General features: G+C 48.3%; 2 protein-coding genes across 2 annotated transcripts; one reads left to right on the plus strand and one right to left on the minus strand.

The window, feature by feature from the left end:
- Positions 1-266: 266 nt before the first annotated feature.
- On the minus strand, positions 267-7,237 carry LOC148833896 (uncharacterized). Its single transcript, XM_088917212.1, has 3 exons — positions 7,061-7,237; positions 5,743-5,988; positions 267-5,374 (listed from the first exon to the last, which is right to left on the minus strand). Exons 2-3 carry the CDS (start codon positions 5,927-5,929, stop codon positions 4,506-4,508), a joined length of 1,056 nt encoding a protein of 351 aa, XP_088773338.1. The 5' UTR covers positions 5,930-5,988; positions 7,061-7,237; the 3' UTR covers positions 267-4,505.
- Positions 7,238-8,963: 1,726 nt separating this feature from the next.
- On the plus strand, positions 8,964-10,193 carry LOC148833897 (E3 ubiquitin/ISG15 ligase TRIM25-like). Its single transcript, XM_088915701.1, has one exon. The coding sequence runs from the start codon at positions 8,964-8,966 to the stop codon at positions 10,191-10,193; it is 1,230 nt and encodes a 409-aa protein (XP_088771827.1).
- The last annotated feature ends 1,917 nt before the right edge of the window (positions 10,194-12,110 follow it).

The following is a 12,110-nucleotide window of genomic DNA, read 5'->3' on the forward strand; positions in this document are numbered from 1 at the left end:
AAAGGTCTAACAGCTGTGCTCGGCCAGAAAACTTAAAAACCTGAAAAGTAAAAACAAACAACAACAGTTGAACAAGGTAAATACAGACCTTTTAGGCAAAGCAAACCCTAGAAAGGGACAATGGAAAGGTCTTCATTTTCCTGTCTCTTGCAAATGTGACAAATTCCTAGAAAAGCTGCTTTTCCCCATAATGTAAGAGATGAAATAAATTCTGCATAAGGCCTGTCTGTATAAGGAACCCTTCAAACTGAGAGATTTTCAAAGAAAGGTTTAAATACATAATTTTATTGGAAAAAAAGGACAACTGCAAAGGACAAGAACTGAACTGAACTGAAAAAAGACAAAACTGACTTTTTTCCCCCTCTGATATATTTTGGTGTTTTATATTATTTTTATAAGTTCTGCTTGGAATCGGCACTTGCTAGTCAGCTGGGCTCACTGCTATAATCCCACCAAGACATCTTCCTCTTACTCAGCTCCCACTTGAGAACTTAGCAACCACCCCGCCTTGACCGCTGACAAGCCATTGTGGCATCTGACAACTGCACCCCCTCCTGGGGAACTCTGGTCACTGTCGGGTTACTGCATAACCCACATCTGAGCTGGTGATCTCTGCACTGGGCACCCACTTTACCAAGTTTGTTTTTTTAATTCTCTCTATTGCTTTAGCTGAGACGGATCTCTCATAATTGTTAACGGTTTTATAATCAAGTGCTACACATCGTTTCAAAGCCCAACTAAGGACACTGCTGATGTACCCCGAGTGAGGTACTGTGCCTGTTGCTCCAGTCCACCTAGCTGCTGTATATGTGGGGCACCAGCTTTGATGGGGGAGTAATTCCTGTAATTGACCAGTGTCCTGTCCAAGAAGGGGGGGGGTCACATGCACTCTAGTCTGGGTTTAAGATCATGGACACCAGTATAAGCTCGGGGCCAATAACCCTCTTTGGCTCAGATATGGAAATTTTCTGCTTACTGCGCAGTGGACATGTATGCCACAGTGGACCGTGAATTTATTTACCATTTTAGCAAGGACTGGGTCCTTCTCCACAAGAATGATTTTGACCTTTCCCTAGATGTACAGCAACGATCAGCCTTCCTTGTGCTTGGCAAAAATTGATCTAAGCAAGATTATAAGGCAGCGATCTTCAACTGGCCCGGCACAGTCCCAGTTTTTAAAGTTGCATTGGTGCCTTGGACCAGTGGCTAAGATATGCCAGTCTTGACCCACTGATTCAATTAAGCAACTAAGTCCTTGACTGAAAATAACCTTCAGTCGTCTATCATTTAAATAATTATGGTCATCAGTGGAAATGTCTGTCGATAATGCAGTCTAGGTATGATTTACTGGCCATGAAAAAAAAACCGATTAAAAATATTGCATGTACTTATAATATTAAACCAGCACAGTCAGATAAAGCAAGATCATGTGTTATGTTTACACATTATGTATATTGTGATGCCCATAATATCACTGAACAGATACAGCATAAAAAAGTATACACTTAACACAATTACACTTTTAAAATCTAAACATTGGCACAACCCCATGTTATCAAAATGAATACGCATTCACAGTCCTCAAGCTCACGGTTTGTAACTGCCTTCACTCGCAACAAGAAAATGCATTTTCTTAAAGGGTCTATATTTGCTCATTAGGTTGCTAGTGTCTTCTTTATTGGATGGTCTCCTCCAGCCCATTCCTGAAGGCATCAGACTCAACAGCACATCTGGGAGGATTTTTCCAGACTCCCCAAAACTAGGCTCCAGGCTCTTTGCACACACCCCCACTGTCCACATGCCAATTTGGCAGAGCAGTGGTTCTGTGGCAAAGGATCTGCACCTGTGGCTGGAAGGTTGCCAGTTCAAATCCCACAGCTGGCAGAGGAATTCTATTCCATTGGGCCCCTGAGCAAGGCCCTTAACCCCAACTGCTCTAGGGGTGCTGTACAATGGCTGATCTTGTGCTCTGACCCCAGGCTCTCTCCCTATCTGTGTGTCTCATGGAGAGCAAGCTGGGGTATGTGAAAAGATGAATTCCTAATGCAAGAAACTGTACAGGGCTAATAAAGTGATGTTATGTTATTTACTGGGACATTGACAAGTCCATCCATCCATTTTCTAACTGTGAACTACAATTCAGGGGAGCTGGAGCCTATCCTGGAAAGCAGGGTACACCCTGGACAGCACACCCGTCCATCACAGAGCAGACACGGACACAAACCAGACACAGATGCACTCACACCAGGGGCAAATTGTACAAGATCCCCAAGCTACCAGCATGTCTGTGGGAGGCAACTGGAGCACCCAGAGGAAACCCACACAAACATGGCTTGAACATACAAGATCCACAAAGATAGCACCCCAGGTCCAGAATTAAGCCCGGTGACTCTAGTGCTGCGAGGCAACAATACAAAACCACTGCTCCAGCATGCCACCTAGTGCCTTTTTGTGGCAACCCAGTGAAGCTCAGCAGGTGTGAGCCTGGTCAGTACCTGGATGGGAGACTCCTGGGAAAAACTAAGGTTGCTGCTGGAAGAGGTGTTAGTGGGGCCAGCAGGGGGCGCTCACCCTGCAGTCCATGTGGGTCCTAATGCCCCGTATAGTGACGGGGACACTATACCGTAAAAACAGGCGCCGTCCTTCGGATGAGACGGAAGACCGAGGTCCTGACTCTCTGTGGTCATTAAAAAAAATCCCAGGGCGTTTCTCGAAAAGAGTAGGGGTGTAATCCCGGTGTCCTGGCCAAATTTCCCATTGGCCCTTACCAATCATGGCCTCCTAATAATCCCCATCTCTGAACTGGCTTCATTACTCTGCTCTCCTCCCCACTGATATCTGATGTGTGGTGAGTGTTCTGGTGCACTATGGCTGCCGTTGCATCATCCAGGTGGGGCTGCACACTGGTGGTGTTGGAGGGGATCCCCATTACCTGTAAAGCGCTTTGAGTGGAGTGTCCAGAAAAGCGCTATATAAGTGTAAGCAATTATTACTAATTATTATTTTTATGTCTTAAAAAATAATATTTTTTTTCATAATTTGGCCTTCCTTGTCTTTTTCTATGCTGATCCACAGATTAGGGGAGCACTGGTAAACATCAGCTCATCTGCTGCTATGATCTGCAGCAGGGGTCGGCAAACTTTTTAGAGCCAGGGCCACTAAAAAAAATGTACTGTACTAACCTTGCTGGGTCATCTGAGTGAAATCCTCTATCTAGCCGATAAACTCACTGACTGCAATACGTGGCGTTTCTCTGGTCACATCTCATCTGTGACCTCTTGCATACATGGCTTAATAAACCCACCGTCCGTGAAGGGTCTGCCAGCTGCTGCTAGAAGCTGTGATACTCGATAACTAGCTCGGGTAGCCGCAACATTTTCTTCGGATTTTCTCTTGAACAGCTTTTGCTGCCCCTGAAGCGACTTTTTCAATTGCTCTAATTTTTTTCTTACATTCAACTCCTGTGTATTCCGAAAACCTAGCCTCGCAATGCCCTTTTTATGGTGTAATCTTTAATCACGGTGATTGTATCCCGAGAGATAAGAGACATTGCCTTTTCTTTCCAAGGGACAGAAAAGTACTCTTCTGACTGTTTGTCATTGAATTTTTGACCCTCTGCATCGAATTTTTTTTTTTCCAACACGGCAGGAATGACTTACAGTTAGCCTCTTGTCGGTTATAACTTTTAGAACCATTTGAAATCTTTACCTGCTTTCAAACAAGGTCGCATACATTAGACATCATTTGCGTGACTGAGCCAATAACAGTAGGCAACAAAAATCCAAATGAATTTACGGTAAGAATCAGTTGTAGCACAGGCATATGCAACCTAGGCTAAAGCTGACGTTTGATAGGCTCAAAGTAAAATGCATTGTCCAATAGGTGTTGTTCTGCAATTGACCGTTAGTGCTGAGAGAGAGCAGCAGAGCTAACAAGTAGAGACCACTGGTGGAAGATTTTCAACATCTGATGCAAAAAGTTACCCTTTCTGAGCTGCGGGCCACTCAGAAAAGTTCAGCGGGCCGGATTTGTCCCGCGGGCCGTAGTTTGCCGACCCCTGATCCACAGCATTATCTGAGCTTGAGGCTTATTAAGGATCCCTGTGAAACGTTGACTTGGTATCAAGCACTGTAAACATTCATGGTCATTTCTTGGGGTTTTACCATGTTTCCTTGGATTTACCATGATTCCCATGGTCCGCATTGCACTTTACCATACATACATTTCTGTGCTTTATGACCTAGCTGTTATTTCACCATGCTTTACCGCATGTGACTCTTTTACATAGTAAAGCACAGGAAGTTCTTACAATAGATTTAATTCAGAGTCCTTGGGTATTGTTTGCTGTACTTTCCGAAAGTGCTCGGAGGTTAGGTCAACCCTGACCACAAATAAACCCTGGTCGTCGCAATGAGACCCTCGTGAACGAGCGCACAAGGGTCTCATGAAACCCTACGCCTGCCCCTTCGGCATCACCTCCCGCTCGTGGATTTGCTGGTGCCGTTTCAGGGTCCCCGACTGGCCGAAGCTCTTTTCGCACCCCGGGCACTTGAAGGGCCTCTCCCCCTCGCGGGTGCGCCGGTGGTTCTTGAGCGTGACGGCGGGCCCGAAGCTCCTGCCGCAGGCGGGGCAGGGGAAGGGCCGCTCCCCCGCATGGACGCGCCGGTGGTCCTGCTGGCCGAAGCTCTTCCCGCACTGGGGGCAGCAGCGGGGCACGTGGAGGTGCGCCAGGCGCTTGGAGCTCTGCTCCCCCGTGCGGGTGCGCCGGCGGGCCGCGAGGCTCTGCGGCTGGCCGAACCCCTTCCCGCACCGCTGGCAGCCATATGGCTTCTCCTCGGCGTAGACATGCCGGTGCTTCCTGAGGCTCTCGCAGAGCCCGAACCTCTGCCCACACTGCCCGTAGCTGTAGGGTGTCTGCCCCGTGTGGGTCTGCCCGTTCGCCCGGAGCTCGGCCTGGTAGAGGAGGCTCTTCCTGCACTACGGGCGGAGGTAGGGCTGCTCCTCTCTGGGGGCGCTCCGAGTGCTCGATCTGTCGGAAGCGGCTCCCGCCCATGTGGATCCGCCGGCACACCTTCAGGCTGCACACCCTGTGGGACCGCTTCCCCGCTGCGGGGGACGGCTCGCTCCGAGCCCGTTTCGCAGGCGACCTTGTAGCCGTCCCCCAGGACGTAGCCCGCGCGGATTGCATCCCGCGGCCAGGAGTCGTCGATCCGGGTGAGCCTCACAAGGGGAAAGGGGAGGTGGGGTTGGCTGGCGGAAGATAGGGGTGGCGATAGCGCGGCTGGGCGATCGCCGACTTGCTTAGGGGATCCTCCCTGTTTGCTGGCATATGTCTCTGCAGAGGGAAGAGAGGAGGCGGCTCGCCCTTCCGCATCTACGATGGGGGAAAGGAAACGAAACGGTTACGATGGTCTTTGAAATCTGGCCATTGCTACCGCCCTGCAAGAAATGCCTAAGCATGGATTAGAATAGCCAGCTGGGAGGGTTGATTGATATTTATTAAGTGTAAGAGTTATTAAAATTCTTCAGTTCTGATTCTTGTGCTATCGCTGGAATCCAGCTGGAAACATCTATAAATCTTTGTCTTTTTCCAGTTAAAGCTAAGATCCCCAACCAACTCCCAACAATCCCCACCCACGCAAATGCTGTTTCCGTTTATAACCAGCAACAAAATGACAAAGACTTCATATCTCAAGTGCTGAAGCTGGGAAGACCAGCTGTTACAGCAAAGCAAAAGCTTACGTGCTGCTGCACTTCCTTCCTCCGGGACAAATTCCGGGATACCCTCCTCCTCTTTCAGCTCTTCTTTCCCATGGACTTTCAACCGGTCTCCGAAACAGGCGCCGTCATTCCCCGAAGCCTCCTCTGCACACTGGTCCATCTCCCAGTGAGGGTGTGACGAGCTGGGCTCCTCCTTCACCGCCAACATCTCTAGCACAGAATGGTCCCCCTATATCAGAGGGGGTCATACATCTCCAGCTCCCTTTCCTGGATAGAGAAGAAAAGGCTTTAATCCTGATAAAAATCGTGCTGATTCCTTGCATTTATACGGCTTTTCATCCAAAACTGCTTCACAAACAGGGAGGGTCCCAGTTCAATCACTTGATTCCACCTCAGTCATGCCTGACATTTATGAACCCTCCTGCACAGATAATATTAGGGGGCGCAGGAACGATGATGAATTTTAAGGCGTGAGGCTGAAATGCTGTTTTTCAACACTAGACCCAAGGTGGTACAATGGGTAGGATTGCTGGGGCCCTGAGTTCAATTCCTGAGGTGCTCTCTGTGTGGAGTTTGTGTGTTCTCCCTGTGTTCATAAGGGTTTCCTTTGGGTTCTCTAGTTTCCTACCACAGGCCCAAAACACACTGCCGGTAGGTTTATTGGCTTCTGGGAAGAGTGGCCCTGGTGTCAGTGTGTGTCTGTGTGTGCCCTGCTCCCATTCAGGGTGTACCCTGCCTTGTGTCTCTTGCCCGCCAGGATCCAGCTACCCCTGCAACCCTGTACTGGATAATGTGGTTAGAGAATGGATTGAACATTTGAACAATTATTTTAAAAAAGCTAATGAGGCTACATTGGGTGGTGATAAGATTCACGTTTTTAAATGCTTCAGGAACAATGCTCAGCTATCTTACTGATAACCATCACGGTAATTCTGAAAAACCTACTTTATTATCCATCAACGGAATACTTATACACTTTAACACCTTTCAATACAGTGTATTCTTATGGCACTTTGCATAAATTATACAACAGAAACAGATAAAATACAAAATAAAAATCCCACAAAATAATCCAACCCAATTTACTCCAAAAAGAGAAAGCATAAATTATTGAAGGCATCCATAGTCAGAAACCGCCGTGCACGTTTAAGGTATTTGTTCACAAAAGGTAAAAAAATACACACAAAAACATGCAAAGGTGCAATAAAACTCGCACCAGCTTAGATGATCCTGAACGCCACAGACCAAACCTCCCTGCGGGGTCCGGCAGAAATTTGAGCTCGGGGCTTTCCTGGTATGGGTAGGCCGCACAGAGCGAAATAACCCCGTAAACCCCTACCTTTCTGTTAATCATCACTCTTTTCAGAAGCCGCAGTCAGAGGACACGGGCAGCGATTCAGCGTGGTGCTCAAGCCCGTTTGCCAAGCACGCTGTTCGCAGCCTCAGAGCCATTAACGGTCCTGACGAAGGCTGCCGTTGCACAGAATACTCCTCCGCGAACTCCACAGGTGTGTCTGGAGTGAACGGTCTAGAAAACCGCGCTGAGCGCATCATCTAGCGACGCAACCTCGTACTGCAAGAGTAAAGAAATTAACGTCGCTGCATATTATCACCCGTTACGCTGCGTAAGGCAGTGAAGGGTACCGCCGACTGACGCGTTTCTCTGCGAAAAAGTCCCCCTCACATGCACCAATTCGCTCTGGTAATGATGTATCTGAATTGGCTTCCCTCACGTCTTCATTTTCTCATAATTGCAGAGGCAGAGCTGAAGAAATGTGGTCGATAAAACTTTCCGCTGAAAATATCTCGTTAGATATTGGCGTCTCGACGCCATTTCCCGACCGGGAGCTGTTCTTTCAGCACCTGCTATCAAGAACAGTACTGTACCATTACTGTAAAACCCCGGCCCATGGAAAACTCGGGTTACAACGTGTGAACCAGCGAAGTCAAAATGTACAGTACTGCCGAGTTAAGAATAAGATTTAAAAAACATGCATATGAATGATATATTGAAAATAAAATTACTTGTGATCTATTTAGAGGCAGTGAATCGTTATCGTGGAAAAGCCAGAAAGTTTTGCAGGTATTTAATCGACAACAGCTCAGCAGCACGCTGTCATCTGTCAGGAAATTCACTAGGGAGAGGTTATGCCTGTGCAAAATTCTCCCGGACCTCCGAATTACAAGCAGAGCATTTTGTTATATCTGTACTTGACGATTGTCCACCGAGAGCTTCGCATTACTGTAGATTTTTAGATAAATACTATATTTACATTTGAAAGCACGACTAAGCGAGTTAAGATGTCAGTTCAGTAACAGAAGAATCACACATATCATGCATCTATTCCCAGATTTCTTCCATGATCGATTGGATCGAAAAGATCGATTGATACCGAATAGTCATATACTGTAGTTCTCCAAATGTGTTTTGTCACTTTAACAGCCTCATTTGTTTCGGGACATAATTGTTACATCGCGGAAATCCAGAGACTGAATCGGACATGTTTCGCAGACATCAGCTCTTTACTGTGCAGTTCTTAGGACTAACAGAAAATGGCAAAAACGCGCTGAGGCACCTACAGTAAGTGCCGTAACGCAGTAACCCCGAAACATAAGCGTAATAGCGTCGTAAACACACGTTGCGTGCTACATAAAAATTCCTAGGCCATACATCCAAATTTCCCGAGAAGGGTCACACGTGTGATATTTTACGACTATCGTCTGCCTTCCCCCAGCTCTGTTTCTTAATTGCCTTAATTGTCTGACTAATCGGATAATTATAATTCGTCTCCCCGTGCCAATAAGTAACTACACACAGAAAAGCATTATACCCTGAATTGGTTGCCTGTATCACCACCTCTGAGGAAAATATAAGGAAAAAATCATAATCTAGATTTTATTTATTTTTTTAAAAGAATGAGATAAGTGAGGATTCAGGCTTGGTCGAAAACGGAAGAAAGCCCCGAGACCTTGCTTCGAAGGCATTACTAATTACGATGCGTCGATGTGGTTATCCTTCCTCCATCGTTCATCGCTCAGATGCAGACCACAGCCGATTAGACATTTAAGCGTTAATGACAAGCGTGTTGTTTAAATGAGAACAGGTTTTGTGAATGAGAGAATGAGCTAATGAGGTCGTAAATAAATATGCCCTCTCTCCGCGTCTCTTTAATATTTCAGTGAGGCTGGGGGCTTCGTTCCTGCTCTATTCTTTAAAGGAATCGTGCTTGCAAACAAAACACATGGCCCTTTCTAAATCGGAGAAGCCCTTTGTGGACGAGTTGAGATGCGCGATCTGCCTGCAGTTTTACTGCGAGCCCAGCTCGCTGCCCTGCGGTCACAGTTTCTGCCTGGCGTGTATCGCCGAGGTCATCCGGAGGGAGGATGAGGCCGGCTGGCCGCACACCTGCCCGGAGTGCCGGGGCGAGCACGTTGGGAGCTCGGTTCTGCAGAAGAACTTCAAGCTGGCCAACATCGTGGAGGGGTTTAAAGCGAGCGACGGCACCTCCCCGCCGAAAGCCGCCTGCGACGTGTGCTTGGACAGCCCCAAGGCGGCGGCGAAGGTGTGCCTGAAATGCGAGATCGCCATGTGCTCCGACCACCTCAGGCCCCACTTCAAGCCGGCGTTCCGGGGCCACGTCTTGGTGGACCCCGCCCCCGACCTGGGCGGTAGGAGGTGCTCGCTGCACGCCAAGCCGGTCGAGTACTTCTGCCTGACCGACAAGACCTGCGTCTGCGTCGTGTGCGCCATCGAGGGCGCGCACAAGAAGCACGAGGTGAAAAATTTCCGGAAGGCACGGGCAGAGCTGGGCACGACCCTGGACCTGCGGCTGAAGGAGGTGGACGGGAAGCTGACCGTCTGCCAGACGCTCCTGCAGAGGGGAAAGGAGGCGGAGAGCGCCGTGAAGGCCTCCAACGGCAAAATGGCGCGGCAAACAGCGAGCCTTCTGGACGGGATCGTGAAAGAGGCCAAGACCTACAAGTCCAAGGTGATGGAGGTGATCGAGGACGAACAGCGGCGGGTGGAGGACGAGTTCCGGGGGAGAGTGGCCAAGCTCTCGCTCCGACAGGCGCTGCTGAAGGACACGCGGCGTCAGATGCAGGAGACGCTGGCGCTGGCTGACCCGTTCCTCTTCTTTCAGAAGCTCCGGGCTGTGGAGGCCAAGCTGGCCGCCGCCGAGGGGCCCGAATTCGCCCTTCCTAAATCGATGGACCTCAGGTGCTTGAAGATCCCGTCCGATGTGGAAAGCTCCACTTCCGCCTTCCGGGCTTCCTGGACAAAACTGCAGAAGTCCTTGACGGCGCTGATCGGAGAGGCGGCGCCGTCTCTGGCTAACGCGTGTGCACCCGGAGACCACCTGCGCCTCTCCAGCTCCTCCAGCACCTTAAACTCTCTCTTCCCTCCACGACAGTCCCTGTCTTATCGGGTAAAACCGACGTCGGCGGCGTTGAAGAAGAAAGATGCCAGCTGATCGCTTCCTCTTTTCTTAGCTCTGCAACCTCAACCTCTTCCCCGCTTCTCTGAGCTGGGGGTCCTGCGATGTCATTTAAAAAAAAAAATGACAGGATTTACAGGCTAATCTCTGTACAGGCTGACCGGTGGGGGGAAGCGGAAACCAGTATTAGTGTAATGTCGTTTTTTTTTTTTGTGAGTCTGTCGTATGGTGAGGAGGTCGGGAAACCGTTCTGTGCATCGAAAGGTTATTGAATAAAACTAGGTTGTCTTCTTGAACAGCCGCATCTCCGGGTTTCATAGAACATCTTTCCTGTCCTGATCGAAACTTTGTCTATCTTTGTATGTGAACAAGTTTTTTTAAAACTGAATAAAATATTCTTGCTTCATCCTTTTCGCGGATCTGCCTAGGAAGTTTGTTCGCAGCCTCCTCTCCTGCGTCCTTTTAAACCAACCCAGCTCGGACTTTCATTCTTAAATATTACCAAACATTCAAGTGAACTTGAATTTTCTTCCCGTTCCTACTTCCAGAAACAGTTTGCAAAAATGCAGCGAACTGTGTATTCACGTAAGTCAAATTATTGGTCCGTCAGCCTCTGTACGGGGACCAACGGATGCTCAACTTTGTAAACGCATCTCCTAGCTGCTTAGTGCTTCTCTGCATACAAGTGTAGCTGCTCCATTCACAGACCACAGCAGTGGAAGCGCATACGAAAGCGTGGACAACGGCCACCTCTTTACACAAAGTGGGGTGGGGGTGTGGATCACTTTGTCCAGCCGTGTAATTAATGCTGCCACCCTGATCTGTTCCAGGAAGCGGCTGTAGGAGACTCAGTGGATCAATTACCCATCCAAAAAGGCTAGCTGGTAACCTTTGCATTTTAGGGTGTCAGAACCCTGTCCATTGTAATTTCTCCAAAATGAAAATCCGGCATCTGCCCTTGCTTTTATAATCACCTCTATCACTGTCCCAGCGTCTAGGATGTAATTCTTAAAGTGTTTCTTTGTACTTTCATCCCGGATCGTAAATTTGCCTTGCAGTCGGGTTAAAAAAGACCCAACGATGCACTTAACAAGACGAACCCATGAGCACCTGAAAGCCACACAGGAATGGTAAAGTAAAAAAAAGTTAAAACCGGTCCCAGTAGGGTTGATTATGATTAAAGAGGAAGGCAAGAGCCCTGAAGCGGACACTAATAGCTTACTTATATAGCGCTTTTCTGGACACTCCACTCAAAGCACTTCACAGGTAGTGGGGACTCTCCTCAATTAACCAAAGTTTATCAAATGCACAACACCGCATGCAGCAGTAGTTGCCGGCAATGAAGTGTCTTTTCTGCGAGCTCACGGGGGGTAAAAATCACAAAATGAGTTACAAAGTAAGGTTAGATACTAATACATAATAATGTAATAGAAATGGAATAAAATAAACTCAGACAAAACTCGATATGAGTAGAGCTGCTATGTGTCCATGGTGTGTGCAATATATACAAGTAGTGCAGTTATGCTGAATACAGTGAGAACGTTGTGTCCATGTAGCCATTACAGGTGATTTGCTAAAGGAGCTGCAGGTTGGCTATTTAGCAGTCTTATTGCCTGGAGGTAGAAGCTGTTCCGTAGTCTGTTGGACTTTGACCGAATGCTTCGGTACCGTTTACCGGACTGTACTAGAGAAAACAGTTTGTGACTGTGGTCCTTGAGAATGGACCTGGACGTCTCCACCACCAGTGTGCAGCCCCACCTGGATGATGCGACAGCAGGCGTAGTGCGCCAGAACCACACAGCAGCTCTCAGTGGGGAGGAGAGCAGAGTGATGAAGCCAGTTCAGAGATGGGGATTATTAGGAAGCCATGATTGGTAAGGGCCAATGGGAAATTTGGCCAGGAAACCAGCGTAACACCCCTGCTGTTTTCGAGAAAACACAGAGAGTCAGGAC

Source organism: Atractosteus spatula, chromosome 5 (assembly GCF_055471065.1).
Source record: "Atractosteus spatula isolate fAtrSpa1 chromosome 5, fAtrSpa1.hap1, whole genome shotgun sequence".
NCBI lineage: Eukaryota > Metazoa > Chordata > Actinopteri > Semionotiformes > Lepisosteidae > Atractosteus > Atractosteus spatula.